This window comes from Festucalex cinctus, chromosome 5 (genome assembly GCF_051991245.1).
Source record: "Festucalex cinctus isolate MCC-2025b chromosome 5, RoL_Fcin_1.0, whole genome shotgun sequence".
Taxonomy (NCBI): Eukaryota; Metazoa; Chordata; class Actinopteri; order Syngnathiformes; family Syngnathidae; genus Festucalex; species Festucalex cinctus.
The window spans coordinates 20,111,061-20,129,629 of NC_135415.1; the positions used below are offsets into that span (position 1 = coordinate 20,111,061).

General features: G+C 38.6%; 3 protein-coding genes across 6 annotated transcripts; 1 reads left to right on the forward strand and 2 right to left on the reverse strand.

Annotated features, from left to right (window-relative positions):
- Nucleotides 1-956: 956 nt before the first annotated feature.
- Nucleotides 957-4,357, reverse strand: LOC144019400 (uncharacterized). The gene is made up of 5 exons (XM_077522435.1): nucleotides 4,221-4,357; nucleotides 3,774-3,825; nucleotides 3,003-3,074; nucleotides 1,904-1,988; nucleotides 957-1,832 (listed from the first exon to the last, which is right to left on the reverse strand). The coding sequence occupies exons 1-5, from the start codon at nucleotides 4,308-4,310 to the stop codon at nucleotides 1,784-1,786; spliced, it is 348 nt and encodes a 115-aa protein (XP_077378561.1). The 5' UTR covers nucleotides 4,311-4,357; the 3' UTR covers nucleotides 957-1,783.
- Nucleotides 4,358-4,782: 425 nt separating this feature from the next.
- On the reverse strand, nucleotides 4,783-8,637 carry ykt6 (YKT6 v-SNARE homolog (S. cerevisiae)). The gene is made up of 8 exons (XM_077521871.1): nucleotides 8,429-8,637; nucleotides 7,990-8,142; nucleotides 7,299-7,381; nucleotides 6,876-6,976; nucleotides 6,693-6,797; nucleotides 6,522-6,587; nucleotides 5,836-5,937; nucleotides 4,783-5,738 (listed from the first exon to the last, which is right to left on the reverse strand). Exons 2-8 carry the CDS (start codon nucleotides 8,091-8,093, stop codon nucleotides 5,703-5,705), a joined length of 597 nt encoding a protein of 198 aa, XP_077377997.1. The 5' UTR covers nucleotides 8,094-8,142; nucleotides 8,429-8,637; the 3' UTR covers nucleotides 4,783-5,702.
- Nucleotides 8,638-10,856: 2,219 nt separating this feature from the next.
- gck (glucokinase (hexokinase 4)) lies at nucleotides 10,857-18,569 on the forward strand. Of its 4 annotated transcripts, none has more exons than XM_077521449.1 (10): nucleotides 10,857-10,983; nucleotides 12,942-13,104; nucleotides 13,180-13,334; nucleotides 14,374-14,493; nucleotides 14,569-14,664; nucleotides 14,732-14,831; nucleotides 14,919-15,102; nucleotides 16,659-16,814; nucleotides 17,193-17,426; nucleotides 17,552-18,569. In XM_077521449.1, the coding sequence occupies exons 1-10, from the start codon at nucleotides 10,975-10,977 to the stop codon at nucleotides 17,697-17,699; spliced, it is 1,365 nt and encodes a 454-aa protein (XP_077377575.1). In that variant the 5' UTR covers nucleotides 10,857-10,974; the 3' UTR covers nucleotides 17,700-18,569. The 4 variants fall into 4 exon arrangements, with proteins under 4 accessions (XP_077377575.1, XP_077377574.1, XP_077377576.1 ...); XM_077521448.1 differs by lacking the exon at nucleotides 10,857-10,983 and adding an exon at nucleotides 12,776-12,858; XM_077521450.1 differs by lacking the exons at nucleotides 10,857-10,983; nucleotides 12,942-13,104; nucleotides 13,180-13,334 and adding an exon at nucleotides 14,024-14,059.

An 18,569-nucleotide genomic window follows, 5' to 3' on the forward strand; every position in this document is an offset into this window, starting at 1 on the left:
ATAAAAAAAATACGCAGAGGCCCTCCTATGTTATGTTATCATCTATGGTGGACAATAGACGAGATAATTTCAATGGCATGGCTAAGTAAGCATACTGCATCCTCAACATATTACCAAATGTATATGGGAAAAGATATACTGGACTGTGGTATCATTTTTCCATGTGAAAGTGACCTCAAAACCATCCAAGTAATTTGATAGCGCTCAAAAGGTGAACCAGCCTCTCCCTATCAACAAGTCGCTATTTCCATGTTCTCATCCAGGTCTTGGACCCACAACATTCCAATCCAAAGTCTTCCAGACCGATCTGTGGCGCCCAAATGAACTACAGAAAATCAGTATATCAACAAGTAGTTAATCACTTTCATACGTGTTTCACCATCTGTGTGTGTGCGTGTTTAGTCACAGCTGAGTGGTCACAATGTGAGAGGTCACCAGCAAGTTTTCCATCGCTATTAAGTAAGTACAGAGACAAACTGTAGACGTGCAATATTTTCTTTGCTATATTTACAAATGTTCACATTTATTCAGGTTCACAGTCCACAAAAAAAAAAAAAGTCACAGTTTACTATAATGTGTCCACAGTGGGAAAGTAGTTAAAGTACTCAAACCAAAGATAATAAAATCCTAAAGGCAATTGGTTATTTGTCTCCTATGAATAGAATATTAGGGCCACACGGAAAATACAGAGAGAGAGAGAGAGAAAAAAAACAACTCACAATTACACAATGAAATTAAAGTCATAAGCCTACAAAATTAAAGCTGTATATTTTCAACATAAAAAGCAGTATTCAAGTCTCGCAATACTGTATATTTTTTTACATCAAAGTCATGATTTTATATTTAGGAAGATTTTTTAAAAAGTGCACAAATTTGTTAGCCAAATAGCATCATTGCCCAAGTCATTTGGAACTTACGCCACAACAATAAAAATGTGGTTTCGAAAAAAAAAAAAATTTCTTTGTCTTGGAATCCATAACGGTTGAGTTGAGGATAGACAACTGAAGTTGTAGTATGTTTATTGTTTTCCAAAAATGTTAAAAAATGACTGACAAATGTGCTAAAAGGCTAGCAAATTATTTTCTAGATTAAAGTCATTATGTTATGAGAGTTCGGTGATACTCTTTCAAGCGGAAGTGAAGAAAAGAATAGCAGTGGCCCGAATGTTTCTCTCTAGCTCTGATGTTTCTTCAAAATATACTACTGTAATCTCGTAAAATTACTTTCATCTCAAAGAACACATGACAAATGTAATGCTAATTTATCCTGGTAAATTTCCCGCTTGAATCGAATCGCGTCATTTTTGTCTTTGGTTTTCAGGGTGGACTTAATTCTCTTTATATTCTTAAAGACAAACGGGGATATTTTATTTACCGTGAAATCCTGTGAATAACATGCACCCGTGCGTGTTCATTAAACAACCTGTATAATACCCCCTTTGATTTGGGATCTTGCAAAAAAAAAAAATAAGAAATAAAGAATTTTGAAATTGAAGCTTCTAGGTTGCATCACTGAACAAAATATCTTCTCACACACACATACTCACAAGGAATGAGTAGCCTCAGTAGTACAGAGTTCACAAAACAAACAGCAGACGTTTCAAAACAGAACAAGTCATCAGCATGTGCCAGTCGAAGAGCGGAAAGGGTCGCCTGCACTCAGCTGTTGACTATCTTTGTTAAGATGGAGACTCTTGAAGTGGTGAGCTCGCATTTCAGTCCACGCCTTTGGAAGAAAACAACTTGAAAAACAGCACGCGCCATCCCGGTCCTGTCGTCACTCGTCACGCCGTCGTTCTTTGCTGGATTCTTGCTCTCGCTTTCCGCCGCTTTCTGAACGGGCGACATCCACAAATGAAGCGTTTGCTCGCTTTTGACGCCAGCGGGGATTTGCTTGCGTTTACCTTTGTGGCGGCGACACCATACACTTCCAGAGCACGGCGTAGAGGCCCAGTAACATCGCGATGAACATCGCCGCCGCGATGGCTCCTGTGTGAGAATCATTTTTACTGGGTGAGAACGTCACTACAATATGGCAGCCTCGACGTGTGGCACATTTGTTTCCAACAAAGCAAGAATGTTGATCATTTCGATTTTGGAAAAAAACATCCACCACCAATTACACCTGTCACAAATTACAATAATATGCTTTACGTCTTTGACAGATTATTTATTGCTATATGGTCTAAATCTTTCACATAACATATACAACAGCAACACGAAAAAAACAACAACAACAACAACAACAACAACAACAAAATAATAATAATAACAAAAACTCAATTAAAATGAAGCATTTTAGGAAAAAACTAAAACTGATCAAAACTAACAAACACTCTCTGAAATCAAATGAAAACGAGATAAAAACAAAACAAAAAATAAAAACTTTATCCATCCCAGGGGGCAGCCATTTTGTCACTTGTCAACTGAAAATGACATCACAGTTTCTCGGTGTAATGACCAATCACAGCTAAACTTGTGAATGTCACATGACTGAACACAGAAAACAGGTGAGCTGTGATTGCTCGTTACTTGAGCCCTGAGCAACTGCGATGTCATTGGCAAAATGGCCGCCCGCCAAGATGGATTTTGCTCAATTCAAATTCCACAAAATGTAATATTAATAAGAATACCATGTTTAGTGGGGGCAAATAAAACACAATATTTTAAAGATTAGGAAACATTTTTTTTAACTTGATTTCTACTTTAACAATATTATTTTTACAGCATAAATTTCATTTTATTTTTTTAAGTTTTTTTTTTTGCCAACAAAATTATTTTTCACTTCAATTGTGGTCTTATTGTATTATTATTATTATTATTATTATTATTCATTTACTTTTTGCTGTTGTAAGGGCCCTTTTTGTGTATATTTTTTAAACCCATGCTACAGTCCAAACAATGATTTGAAATCAACGATCCTGGGCCCAAAAATTTCAAAAGTCTTCCCCCCCAAAACGGAAACCAATTGTACAACAAATGTGTGTGCTGTGCTGTACTTACCAGGAATGATTCCATTGCTCGTGTTTAAAGCGTCTTCGGTGCTTGATGGACGAGCGGCTGCTGCAGTGGAACCTTCGGAAGGGTGAAAATTTAATTTAAAATCAATTTCATTTGTAATTAAAAGAGCTGTTGTTTCCTTGACCCCCCAGTTGCTCCTCATGCTGCACTATTACCAGTTCTTGCATTGGATCGCAAATGCATAGTGTGTATTTGTTCAAAAACAATAATATATATTACAAACAGAGGAGAGAAGAAAAAAAAAATCCACGCACCCCTATACGAACATCAGACTTTTGTGAGATAAAAACATTTCACCAAGATAAATCATTTTTAAACTTTTTCCACTATTAATGTGGCTTACAACCTGCACTCAACGCACAGATCAATAAAAAGAAAAGAAAAGAAAAATAATATTTTCAAGAGGGGCTGTAAAAATTAACAACTTCGGTCAGTGGTTGCATAATTGCATACAATCTCTTAAAAAACAAACAAACAGGGTGTGCATACTTTTGCAGCCACATCACTTCAGTTATTTATTTATTTATTTATTTATTTATTTATTTATTTATTAAATTTTAATTTAGTTGCACGGGTTATTTGACAGTAATGGCGGAACACGTTTTCAAGTGATTCATCTTGGTTTAAAAAAAATGTATGTATGATACATACATCTTATATTTTGCATGCACATTATTTACTAATCTAAGGCGAGGGGGCGTAGACCTCCAGAATTATGACTACAAGTAAAGAAGAAGAGCTGATGAGACTCACCATTTCTCTGCAGAACTGGCAATGCCTGCCAGGTCAGATGTGGGTCAACTATCTGGAAAAAAAACGTGGCCAGACAAACACGTTTTGTAGCTTTTGAACAAACAATGTATGCACAAAAATACATTGTAAAGTTGCAGAAGCTCGTTGAATCAAGACAAAGGTGACAAATGTAATGGAAGTGAACCTTCAAGGGTAGAAAACAGGCGCAACTTGGCGCAGGCGCAAAGTAAACATGTAAGATAAGAAAATACTGTTGACCCGAATTTCAAAAACAAGCATGAAGAAAGCATGTATTCCATTGAAACATTTCAACGTTTTATAAACCTATAACGCTTTGCAACTTCGTCCATTGAAGTTCTGTGCAACTAAAAGCGTATTTTGACTCAAAACAAGCGTTGTTCTTGACGAGTGACGATACAAGAGTCCTTTCGGCGTTCACTTTCTTACCTCCGAATTGTTGAAAATGCGGTTGTGGGGAAATTTGCTCTTGTTTTGCGCTTCGGTCCACATTTTTGAGACTTGGTGGTCAGAAGTCATCAGCGCATGTTTTCGTCTCGCTTCAGCTGTGCGCCTGCTGGCGTGAGGCGTTCATGTACTTCGCCAAACCTCGGATTTCTACAAACTCTATGTAGGACTCGTAACTCCTTTGGTTTCGAGTTTTACTCAATGTAAATCAGCAAGTTAAACCTTTGCTAGTCCATTTATAAACGCTTCAAAACCAATGTTTGATAGATTTCTGAAATTTCCCTAGAGATAAACTACACGCCTGTCAGCTGTGTAGAACTTTGAAGTGTACATCGTCTATTCAATTGGACTTCCCTCCCAGAAAAGCTGAGTTTGCACATTGATGAATTGAGACTGTATAATGGCAACTTCTCATGTATGCTGAGTATTTGGCCATGTGAAAATTATGCATCATTATCATGAACCCTTTTTTGAAAAGTTCATACAACTATTTTGAACTTGCCTAATGATAAACTATATGTTAGAATGAATAATCCAGACAAAGTAAACGTGAACCCAGACAAGTGTTTATTAAATCAAGAATCAACCCTGCACAGGCTTCATGTGGGTTATTACACTCCTCATAAGATTATACAAAGGCCAATTTGCTGACCCCTTATGAGTAACGTTTCCGTTTTGTTCTCTCAGTTTGAGACGCGAGGTATTGCACAACAGTTTACACTGTAAAAGCCAGAAACACACACAAGTCACTCATTAATTCAGCCATACACATTGTGCCTAACGCACAGCAAAAACATCTAAAATACAACCAAAGGCATGTCTCCATCTTTAATGGATGCAAGTAGACAAGTCATTCTGTATTTAATTAAAAAAAAAAATAAAAAATAAAAAAAAAAAAAATGGCGGCGGGCATGTTGGGAGTGTCACTCAGCCAAATTAGTAACTCAATGTTAGTGCTTTAGGACAATAATTCCAATTGGGTTTTGGTATAGAGTCATAATCACCCAGCAGCATTGTGACGAGAGGGAGCTACATGTACACACTGCATTTTAACACCTCACAAATGCACAATCAGCCATAGCGGGAATGTCGACAAGTTCAATAAACATAATGAAGCTGATGACTTAGCAAATGTGTTTGTTTGCCATGTCATTGGAGGGGGAAAAAAATCCACATTTAAGACCTGATGCAATCCGAATGATATTAAATGGTTTCAACACCACATCATGAAAAGACGACGACACGCAAGTCCGTCCTCCAAAATGTCCCTCGAACCCAAATGGTTCCTCCAGCCCCCATCGGTGAAAAAAAAATAAAAAATAATCGCTGGTCGCCGATCTTCATCACGCGGCGCTGAGATGGCCCAACTGACGCTCGATGGGGGATGTGGGATCGGTTCGAGTGGGAAGGCAAATAACAGAGTGAGAGTGATAGAGGCGTGTCCATGGGGACGGGGTGGCGACATCACATGACCTCGCAGCAGGAGTTCTGTTTCCTCGCCTGTTTGGTCGGTGGACACAATGCAGTTAAATTAGCTACAAAAAAAACCTCATGAATTAAATACTAGCTCTGTTTCTAATAAATGCTGAGTACTCACGGTCTTATAAAAGGCTTTGGACTGGGTCCCAAGATGCTCGGACTTGGCCACGAGGTCGTCCAGTTTCTCTCCTCTCTCCAACAGACTTTCCATCGTCTTGTGCTGCACACACCAGACCACACACAAAATCAGCACTGTACGAACACACAATAATACAAGCCAAGCTACTTCCAGACTTGCAGTTTTTTTGTTTGTTTTTTAATGGAATTTTAGGACCTAAAGGCCAAACTAGATACACCAATCCGACGTCGGGAGTCGGACAGCGTTGGGCCGATGTCATGCACCGTCATAAAATCAGCGCACAGGGCAAGAGAATAAATTGTAATTGCATTTTTACAGTAGATGGCACTGACACACTCAGTGGCACAGAGTGACGAGGAGTATTAGCACCTTTGCAGGTGTACTTCTAACAATTTTATAGACAAATTATACTATTTATAGTCAGAGAGTTTGGGGTTGAAATACTTTTTTTCATCATGGACCTTGGCATAACAAGAAATAACTGAGAAGCACTGGCTGATGGCCATTTAGAAGAAAAGTATATATCGTATATAGCTGTATTGCACATTACTTCATTACGTTGTGACCTTTTGACTGTAATGACGAAAGGGAGAGGGAGAGAGGGAGAGCGAGTGTGCGAGAGAGTGTGAGAGCGAAAGCGAAAGAGAGATTCATTTCTTCAATACCAAAATGATCTTTGTGTCGTCCAACTCCGCCTGCACTTTGGACATTGCATCTGCTTCCCTTGGATTCTGAAGCGGAACACAAGCAGTCAGGTCGACTTTCCTTTGGCACACAAGTCACTTGATCATTTTTTTATTTTTTTATTTGTATGAGTCAATGGAGAGGTGACATACCTGATATTTGGCGAGGTGAACGTCTAGGGCTTTGTAGTTAACGGTGTCGGGGTTCCCAGAAGGCCAGTCTATACTGTCGACTTGTCTGGAAAATTCTTCTAACACCTAAAACGCACGACACCGTCACAATGGAGGACTGGGTAGTGTGCGCATGTGTGTAGAAACCGGCACTGGTGTGCTCACCTTGTCAAGGAGTGTGAAGCAGACTCTCTGTGGATATTCGCCGTCTGCTATAACCACCGCACCCAGGTTGTCATTCCTCACGTACACATGACACAGGTACTCTGTGGGTGAACATTCGATTTGTGCAAATCCAATCCATCCAACACTCGCAGCTGACAACAATCCAGATGTTACTTTTCTCATTTGGCCCGGAGGACACAACCATAATTTTTAAAAACAATTTGAATTGTGGACTCGTCAGACCACAGCGCACTTTTTCACTTTGCATCAGTACCATATATAAATTTCAGTTTGCATGGTCAAGTTTTAACTTGCATGTGTAGATGTAGCGACAAACAGTATTAAATATCAATCGTTTTCTGAAGTATTCCTGCGACCTAAATTACTTGCAACAGCTCCTGGTGTGACGCAGTGCCCCATTACCTTGTTCTTTGACAGAGGCACGACTTCCAACTGTTGTTCGTTCAACTATCAAGGCACTGGTGAAGGCCATGAACTCCTGGATGCTGAACAACAACAAGACGACACAACATGAGAGTTGGGAAAAAGAAACCTGTGCGGATTCATCTTTCATAGGGTGCAAAACGGCAGGTTTATATTCATGTTAGGCAATTTGGGAATATTGAAGGCAATTTAATTGACAAATTCAAGCATAAATAAATATTTTTGTCATAAGCAGGCAACCACGCAATGTAAAATTAATTCAATAATTGTACATTTCAGCATATTTTGAAATAGAACTCAACATTTTAACCCAATTATTACACAAATCCCAATTCTAATCATGCTATAATTTCCCCTCTAACTAAAAAATGCATTTTTTTAAGGGTAATGTTGTATGATGGGAGCATAATTCCTTTTTGGAATATATTTTGGGTTTCAATTTTAATACTTAATAATTAAAATGCTGATTATTTTATTTGAATAATCCGATTAGTCAAAAACTGCATTATTTTAGGTATATATCATGTCAGAAAAAAAGGCAATATTTTTTTTCCCTCACGCTTTGAACCCTTAAATGTAACGTAGTTTATTTATAAATTTTTACTGCCTAGCCTTCTCACCGGCAAAAGATTTTGTCACATTTGACCACATAGAGTCAACCACAACCCACCTGGATTTCTGAAAGAAGCTAAAGGAGGAGAGGTCGTAGGCCGCTTTCAGGAGGTTGACTTTGGTGGCTCCTTTATAATGGACGCTCAGGCTGTAGAGCTTCATGGTTCCGGCTGGTCCTTCTCAGCAGACACAGTCCCACGCGCCGGATAATCTTAAATGCAGCGGGACGTGGGTCAGATGACAAGCATTATCCGCCTCAGATTACTATTCCATAAACTCAGCGTTGTTTGCTAGCTAACAAGCGCAAGTAGCCGCCCTGCTAGAAGTTGAACTTTAACAACTCTGTACATTTTATTTTAGTTTCATAAAATGTAAATGCATATATTACAACACTATTATCACACAGTAGTGTGAATTAAATCGACGAATGTCTTCATAAAGTTAGGCCGAGTGGTGGTTAGCTATTGATGCTAGATTGTTTTCCTGTGGTAACTTACCCGGTTTAAAAAAAAAAGAAAAAAAAAAGGGAAAAAAAATCACCCGCGACCCGCTTAATTAAAACAAGAAACAAAATAAACTATCATTAACACAAGAAAATTGGCTGTCCGTTTTTAGTAAGAAATCCGAAGCGTCTCCGTCACAGTGTAGTAGTATGAGATGCTATTTTGATTGTGACCAATCACCGACCACGTCACGATCATCTTTGGGTCCCTCGGCATATTCGGACCCCGGAAACAAAAGGCCGTTACAATACTTGTTCCTCCTGGATAATAATAATAATAATAATAATAATAATAATAATAATAATAATAATAATAATAATAATAATAATAATAATAATAATAAGAAGAAGAAGAAGACAAATCGTGCTTATTATTGTTAATATTTTATTGCAGTTATTATCATAAACATTAAGCTATACATTTATAGACTTTTTTTTAAACATAATACATTAATAAAATAAATATGCTGCTAGTGTTTTGTAGAATTTAAAAAAGCTTTTGACACAATTAATTATGTAATTATACTTAATAATCTTGAAAAATATGGCATTTGGAAAGTGGCTGGACAATGGTTAAAAAGTTATTTATAGCATAGAGTTCAATATGTCAAAATAGAGCAGTATACGTCAGTGCTGAGGCCAAAACTCTTTAATTTGTAATATCTTTAACGTATCCCAAGGAGTGCACTAAAATTCATTCTTTTTGCTAATTGATACCAATATATTTTTTTATAATAGTGATAATTCTAATAACCTTATAAGGTATAACTACTATGAACCATGAACTATGTATATTGAAAAAGTGGAAGGAAAGAAATACATTTTCTTTAATCATGAACAAAACCAAAGCAATGCTGCTAATCGAATAATGGCTTCTTGATTACATATAAACATTGATGGTGCGCCAATTGAAAGTGTGAATGAAAACAAATTCTTGGAGTTATAATTGATAGTAAATTGTCTTGGAAAACCCACGTCAGACAGATACTGTAACATCAAAAGTCTCTAAAACCCACTCAATTTTAAATAAAGTAAATCAGTATGTCGATGAGTATGCACTTTGTACTTTATACTGCACCGTGGTTCTTCCATACTTCACATATTGCATAAAAGTTTGGGGAAACGCATATCAGAATACAATTAATCCATTAATCACATTATAGAAACGTTTTTTGTTGTTGTTGTTGTCTCTTTTTTTTTTCCCGCACACACAATTTGTTCATTCAATCTAAGTTGTTAAAATTTCATGATCTTGTGGAATGTTATACAGCTATAATTTCATGTAAAGCCTTTAACAAAATATTAGCGGCGTGTCTGGTCTCACACTTAGGACCTGTTTGGCGTGGGTGACACTACCAGGGGCATAAAGTCTCTGACAACTTACTGTAGCTTGTAGGTTAATTGGGGCTGGGGCACACTTTGACCATGATAAAATGACAGCACAAGGAGGAGTTGACTTCCAGTCGGAAAGCGGTAAATTGTCAAGAGCTTTACTGGAAATGAAATATTCCGCATTAAACACTTCATGAGGCTTTATGACAAGTGGTCTAATAAATATTGATTGATTGATTTTTTGATTGATTGATTGATTGAATGATTGATTGATTGATTGATCGATTGATTGATTGATTAATTGATTGATTGATTGATTGATTGATTGATTGATTGATTGATTGATTGATTGATTGATTGATTGATTGATTGATTGATTGATTGATTGATTGATTGATTGATTATGCACACCCCCATACCCCCGTATAAAACAATATCATAATGCGTACTTGTACGATGAGCTTGCCTAGTTATTATTTTTAAACTTGTGCGTCTGTCAACTTTTTTTTTTTTTTCCTAAAGTGTGGCAATTGATGTTTTCTCCGGCAGTTTTGCTCCATTTAACAATTCCCTGCCGGCCACTTACCTCAGCGGTGAGTGTTTTCGACGGCACAAGTGTGCCTATAATTCGTTTCCAAGGCAACACTTGGATGATGGTTTTGGGTGCAAATGTTTGACAGGCCAGCTGGGAAGGAAATCATCCTTCTTTTCATGGAACTAAGCCCGGCTTGCGTCTACAGCTTGAAGAAAATTGAAGCAGAAGCTTGTTGGGGTTTATTTCTTCTTTTTTTTTTCGTCTGACAAAATGTGCCTCTGGATTTAATCGATGTGATGTGTATTCATTTTTAAACCTTTTGGACTGATCCAATGTGAACAAACTCTCAGATTGGAAGAGGAATGGCGATGAAGAAATCTGTTATGTCATACAATGTTTATTAGAATAGAAGTGATGATAAATCAATTGGTTAGTCATAGCACTTAAAAGTTTTTGTGTTTTCTGAAGATTTTTTTTTGTAGTCATGTAATTGTGCTTTGATTTCCTGCTGTTCATAATGTAGTAAGGCAATTTATTTATTTATCTATTTATTTTTTAATCACAAACGTAACATTTCTCAAGACAGAAGAGTTCAAATTCAATAACAAGCTTACAAAAATCATTGGAGGGGAGCAGAATACCAATGATCGGCAGGACGTCCTCGTCGTCATACAATGGATAAGGTAAATAATTCAAAACATCTCATCTATCTATCTATCTATCTATCTATCTATCTATCTATCTATCTATCTATCTATCTATCTATCTATCTATCTATCTATCTATCTATCTATCTATCTATCTATCTATCTATCTATCTATCTATCTATCTATCTATCTATCTATCTATCTATCTATCTATCTACCTACCTACCTACGAGTTGTTATATTAAATTATAGCAAATGAGTGTGTCATTGCATCAAGGTCGGGGGAAGGTTCACTAATGTCACTAAGGTCACCAGGATATAAGGTCACACAGTAACCCTGATACTGTAATCACAGGAGGTCTTCCCCTCTTGCTTGTTATATTTACTTTTACAGGTCGGTAATCCTACATATGGTGCTAATTTTAGACGCCTTTTTTTTTTTTTTTTGCAAATATATACATAACCCCATAAGCTATTGTGCAAACCTGTTGTACAGAAAAGACTAAGACATGAAGATCCATATGATAAGAAAAGAAATTTACAATTCAAAATGCTGTAAATATTTTCAAATCATACAGATCGTTATCATGTCGGATTGCAATAGTAATAATGACTTTTAATTCAGAAATGCTTGGTATATACATTTATATATTTTATTTAATCTGGCGTAATAACATTCAAAAGTGTCTTTGGTGTTCTCATCAGTCATTCATACTTCAATATGCAAATGAAACATTTCATCAAATGAATCATTTTGATCATCTTCAATCCATCCATTATCTGAACTTCTGTACTGTACATTCTACTTTCATAATCATATTGAACAATTTGGATGTGTCTCTAAAATCACCTGAAAGCACTTTGAGTTGCCTTGTGTATGAAATGTGCGATACAAATAAACTTCAAATTGATGTCCACCCTGTCATGCAGTAACTGCCCCTTCAAGAAACCATCTGATGTGTTCAGTGATGACCACCATTTTGACTTTCTTCATTGGAGGCTAAAACAGTTGACAGTCGCAGAATAAATATTTACACTTATATTTCATAATTTTCATCATAATATGTGTGTAGCTGAATGTTTTCAAGCCTAACTAGTGAAATATGAATTAACATAAAAACTTCTGAAATTTGCAATACTGTATATCTGTTCAAAAGTATAGTCAGCTTGCTAACTGAACCATGTTGCTTCATTCGGGTCCACCATGTGCTCATTAAATGCTAGCATTAAAATAAATAATGTCCACCTTGTCATTGTCCACCCTGTCAGCTAGCTTACAGTACATATATTTATGTTTGTGTATTATATCCATGTAGGTAATTTATTTAAAAACAAAAACAAAAAAGAAAAGTGCCTTTCTGGCGTAATACAAGGAATTTGAAGTTTAATGGAAACTTCCAGTTTTGGCGGCGAATTGGGGAAGGCAGAAAGACACCGAATTGTCATATTGACTCATTACTTATAACTTATTGTTTTTGTAATGGACTTTTTTTTTTTCTTAAATATGCTCTAAAATATGAAACTATGACCACCTACAAAGGTGGATAAATGTCAATTAGTTTTTAAAAGTCGGTCCCATTTTGGCTCGGTTACTTGTGACGTCACACAGTTTAGGTTTGCATGTGTGAGCAGTAGATGGGGTAAATTTGGGAAGGCATGGGCCTGTGATGTGGCGTTTCGGCTGAGCCAGCCCACTTTACCTGTAGCATAAAATAAGCGGAGCTTCTCATTTAGTGGCACACAATTGGCTGGCTTTCCCTTTACACGCACACGCACATTCCGTGGACACTCAGTACACACTTGGAAACACACACTTCCTGGTGAAAACGCCGTGCGTCAGCTCATATCTGGAGCAGATGGTGAAGACATCTAGTGGATCCAGCTGTGTATTTGATAGACATGACTTGATGGTAATAGAGCTTGTGGTCTGTCTAATGTTGCCTTGTAACGGAAGGTCTTGATTTGTGTTTGGGTTGTTGTTTTTTTGTCGCAGGTTGATCAAATCCTGTCCGAGCTCAGGCTGCAGAAGGACGAGCTGAAAGAGATCATGAAGAGGATGCGGCGCGAGATGGACCGAGGCTTACGTTTGGAGACGCACGAGGCGGCCAGCGTCAAAATGTTGCCCACTTACGTTTGCTCCACCCCCGAAGGATCAGGTAACATCCCGATGACGTCTCTCACCTGTAATCGGGGCATGTCCGTGTATTTACGTGAAGTATGGGTTGGGACAGAGGTGGGTGACTTCCTTGCTCTTGACCTGGGAGGGACCAACTTTCGGGTGATGCTGGTCAAGGTGGGGGCGGATGAAGAGAGAAGTTGGAAGGTGGAGACCAAGAACCAGATGTATTCCATTCCTGAGGATGCCATGACGGGAACTGCAGAGATGGTGAGTCTCATGGAACCACGTACAGAAAGTTCAGTCTATCGGTCTAAGAAAAGTTGTTTTCCTAACCAACTTGCTAGGTAGATGTGGATTTTGAGCAGAATAGGTTACTTGTACCCAAAGTTGGGTTACTTATTTGACTCTGCAGATTGATTTGACCCAACATTTGGAGGCAAATAAGTAACCCAAAAAGTTAGGGCAGTGGGTGGGCAAACTCGGTCCTCGAGGGTCGGAATCCTACAGGGTTGGGATGTTGATGACTTCGGACGGTTATTTTTGACCCAGCTGTTATGTGTCATTCACTCGAAAGCAGCTGAGTCAAAAATAACCTGATTTAGATCAAAAATGGATTGACACTATTTGACTTTTTTATTTTTTTATTTTTTTATTTTTTTTAAAGGAAAAAAGACAAGGAAAAAAGACACAATTGTTTTGTTTTGTACAAAAGGGCTAAATTTCATTGTGTGTGTGTTTTTTTAAAAATGCAAATTGGGTGAAATTGACTCAAGTAGCATGTCGGCCCCTTTTTGACTCAATCTGGGTAATTTTTGACACGTGTTTTTAGTGCATCATGCCAGTGACTTGCTGTGGTGGGGGAAGTTGCTTCTTCTTCTTCTTCTTCTTCTTCTTCTTCTTCTTCTTCTTCTTCTTCTTCTTCTTCTTCTTCTTCGAAAATGTTGCCAATAAAACGACTATTATTATTAACTGCAGCTATAGTTGATAACCTGGTAACCTATGTCTTTGTTAGTGTTCACTAATCAGTAGGCTCTGTGGATTTTTAACCCTTTGTTGGATCAAAAATCTTGGCCCATTATTTAAAACAACCACTTAATTTTGACATTAATGTTAGCTTCATGCTAACACACAATATGAAATGCTTTAGACAGGCTAATGAATAGCATCAGTGTCTGATGGCAGTATCATTCAGTCATGCTGTGACTCAGTAATCTGCAGTAATAGTCATTTTTAGCAGAAAACAAAGAATATATTCTGGTGTATGTTGTTACATTGTCAAAGCTTCCTGCTGTCTTCCTGTTTGCAGCTGTTTGACTACATTGCAGAATGCATGTCCAACTTCTTGGACCAGCACAACATCAAGCACAAGAAACTTCCTCTAGGTTTTACGTTCTCCTTCCCGGTGCGTCACGAGGACATCGACAAGGTAGCAGCTTTACAGTCACTTCTCGTCACTTACTGTTTGTACAATACAGTCGCAGCCATGTGTGTTTATGTGCAGGGAATCTTACTCAACTGGACCAAAGGTTTCAAGGCCTCGGGGGCTGAGGGGAACAACGTCGTCGGGTTGCTCAAAGATGCTATCAAGAGACGAGGGGTACGTTTGCAAACAAGGAATGGATGAAAGAAATCTGCTGACTGACTGTCATTGTGATGCTGCACAGGACATTGAGATGGACGTCGTCGCCATGGTGAATGACACAGTGGCCACCATGATTTCGTGCTACTACGAAGACCGCAGCTGTGAAGTGGGGATGATTGTTGGTATGAAATGATGAGAAAAAAATGAGCCCGAAACCTCTCTCTTCACGCAATTTAACACAGGATCTACTCTATGTTTCCATTTATCAGGTACAGGTTGTAACGCTTGTTACATGGAGGAGATGAGGACGGTGGAGCTGGTGGAAGGCGAGGTGGGCCGCATGTGCGTCAACACGGAGTGGGGGGCGTTCGGGGATAACGGCGAGCTGGAGGAGTTCAGGCTGGAGTACGACAGAGTGGTGGACGAGACCTCCATCAACCCGGGACAGCAGCTGTGAGTTGGACAGGAAGTTAACTAGGCCAAATATGGATCATCGCTAAATGGACACACAGATAGAGATATGGTTTTCTTTTTAGTTTAAAATATCAAAAAATCAATGTTCTGTCATATCAGCTAGCTAGGAATGGATGGAAGAAATCCACTGACTAGGGATGTAACGATATCCAAACATCACAATACGATATTATCACGATATAAAGGTCACAATACGATGATTATCACAATATTGTAGGGAGGTTGGCGATACTAATAAAAGTCACAATATTGTAAAACAAATATGAGCTCATACTAAAAAAAAAGCCCACAAGATTGTGCTTTTGTAAATTAATGCATATAAACAACCTACAATCTCGAATAAGACTTAATATTGAGGCACTTACTTGCTAATGCATATTAAGTTCCTCCACATATTGACTCGGTTCACAAGCATATTACGTTCCCTACACCTGACCATTGGCATTGATATTAAACATAGAAGGCCAAAACATCCCTAATGAAAATTAAATTGCACTAATAAACTAGCCACCAGAGGGTGCTAGAACTGCACAAATGGAAATCAACCTGACTTTTTTTTTTTTTTTATCAACCTGACTTTTTAAACCGATGCGTTCCTAAATATTGTGAACATGACGACGGTGATATTGTGCCAGTTTTAATATCACAATATCACGATATTGCCCATATCGTTACATCCCTACTGACTAGCTAGCTAGCTGGCTAGCTAGCCAGCCTCATATTCACTTTTTTCTTGAAATCGTATTTATTTATTTTTTTCTTTATTGTTTTTGGTAAAGTTTTAAATCCGTCCATGATCTCTCATACCAGCTAGGTAGCTAGCTAGCTAGCTAACTAGCTAGTTAGCTTCATATTCATTTTTGAAAACAGAGTGTACAGTGCACGCCGACTCACTAACGCATCAACCTATGGAAAAGTTTTCCTTTTTAGTTTAAAATAACTTATTTTAACCTCCAGGATCCCACGTCGCACATGGCCAACAGTGGAGCCCAGGGTTTTTGTTTGTTTGTTTGTTTGTTTGTTTGTTTGTTTGTTTGTTTGTTTTCAGTAAAGCTTTAAATCAATTCATGTTCTGTCATATCAGCTAGCTATAAAACATTTGGAATGTGTGGTTATATTGTGTTCCCTTGGGCTTGAATGGCTCGTCAATGCTTTGGCAGGTGCTTAAGCGTTGGCTCCCTGATTGCTCTTTTTTGGGCATCAATCAGCGCAATGTGGTACTGCTCACCCGGCGCTCACCTGAGCTCCCGGTGCCTGTTGCTAAGCTACCGTCTGCTCTTGCTTAAGGATGTTTATAGACGGCTGCGGGGCCTCATACGTCAGAGGCCGGCCTTCGGGTGAGGGTGTCAGATTAATGAGCTCGCCACAGTGCCTGTCGGCCTAATGGCTATTTACCTTCGACGCCAGACAACCGCTGAGGCCTGCGTCACTCAGCCTCTCGAGCGCCCCGTGCTTGCTTGTGTCAGTCTCAAGCCCAAATGTCTTTTTTTTTTAGGCCTTATTCTTTTGTCAAAGTCACCCGTGTCCTCCCGCAGCTTTGAGAAGCTGATCAGCGGCAAGTACATGGGCGAACTGGTGAGGCTCGTCATGATGAAGCTGGTCAACGAGAACCTGCTGTTCAACGGCGAGGCCTCGGAAATGCTGAAGACGCGCGGCAGCTTCGAGGCGAGACACGTCTCGCAGGTGGAAAGGTGAGCACGATGACAATGGACACCTGTGAGCAGGACATGAAATAAGTGAGGTATCATGACATCCATCCATTTTTGACACTTTTAATTTAAATGTACTCATTTTGATTCCACTTTTCTGGTTGGCCTTATTTATTTATGTATTTATTTATTTATTTATTTATTGAGACTCCAGTTTTTCCTTGCTTCACTACACTTTGGACCTCCAGCTTTTTGCCAAAACAACACTCAACCTTAACAATACCTACTTTGGGATGTTTGAAAACATTTCCATCCATTCTTTACTTAAATTCATGACTCATAATTTTGCCACCTTGTTCTTGAAAAAAAAATCTGGATTTAATTCTCAAAACATGGCCACGTCTTTCTCATATTTTCCAGTGACTCGGGTGACAGGAAGCACATCTACAATATTCTGACGTCGATGGGCGTGCTGCCGTCCGAGCTGGACTGCGACATCGTGGGTCTGGTCTGCGAGAGCGTCTCTACTCGCTCGGCCCACATGTGCGGCGCCGGCCTCGCTGGCGTCATCAACCTGATGAGGGAGCGACGCGGCTTGGAAGCTCTCAACATCACCGTGGGCGTGGACGGCTCCGTTTACAAGATGCACCCGTGGTGAGAAATGGACAGAGGTGGCAAAAATACACATACTTGTGTACAAACAAAAATACTATTTCAACTCATTTACTTAAGTAAAAATAAAACAAAATGCAGACAGAAATGTACTTTTTATTTTTTAGTTTTCGTGACAGGTTCCACAAAATAGTCCGAGAGCTGACGCCACACTGTGAGATCACCTTCATCCAATCAGAAGAGGGAAGCGGTCGGGGGGCGGCTCTCATCTCAGCAGTGGCTTGCAAGATGGCCGCCTGCATGCTGACGCAGTGAAAGGCGGGACATAGCAGGACCGTCGAACTTGACTGCTGACTTCATGACAGCTTCTCAAAAGATGGACGCTGCTTCTGTATTTGTTGAGAGCACGGGAAGATGACAACAAGGAGGTTCATTGGGTTTCATAGTGAAATATCAATTGATAATTAGTTTAAAAAAAAAAAAAACTTCCTGAGATTCGAAATACTCTCGTGCCTTGAGGTACATTTTTTAACTCAATAACAAGCAGCAGTTTGTCAGATAGTGAACAATTGTTCAAAATATATATATTGCCACTCCTCTCGTTTACGGTAAACTATACAACAAATAATTAAACCTCGTTTCACCGTGTTATAACCTTTTTTGTTATCTGAACACAAATGATTCAGCACCACATGTAAGCAGACAATGTAACAGTATCAATAGGCATATATTCTTTATCCTTTTTGAAGAACTAATATTACTGGGCTTAATGAGTAATTGTGATCATCTCCATATGTCCGTATTATACTGCCAAGTGGTCAAGGTGCACCAGAAGGAGCAGCACAATATCCATTGGGTTGAAGAAAAAAAGAGTGGCAAAAAATGGTTTCATTCCTTCAATATTATGTAATCAGTTTCTTAACAACAAAAACATGTTATATTTTTTTTAGGGAAATAGGAAAGGCATGATTTACAGTAAGTGTTTTGAGTTACAAACACGATCATATAGCAAATTAAACTCGTATCTCAGAATCATGTTGCTAAGTTTAGCTTCCCCATGCACTCTTAAATGCTAAAATTAGCCAAAAATGTCCACCCACGCTATCAGCACTCAGCAACCTAGTTTGCTATTTGATCGCACATTTCATTTTATTCATTTATTTTGTCATTGTTACTTGCAGTAAT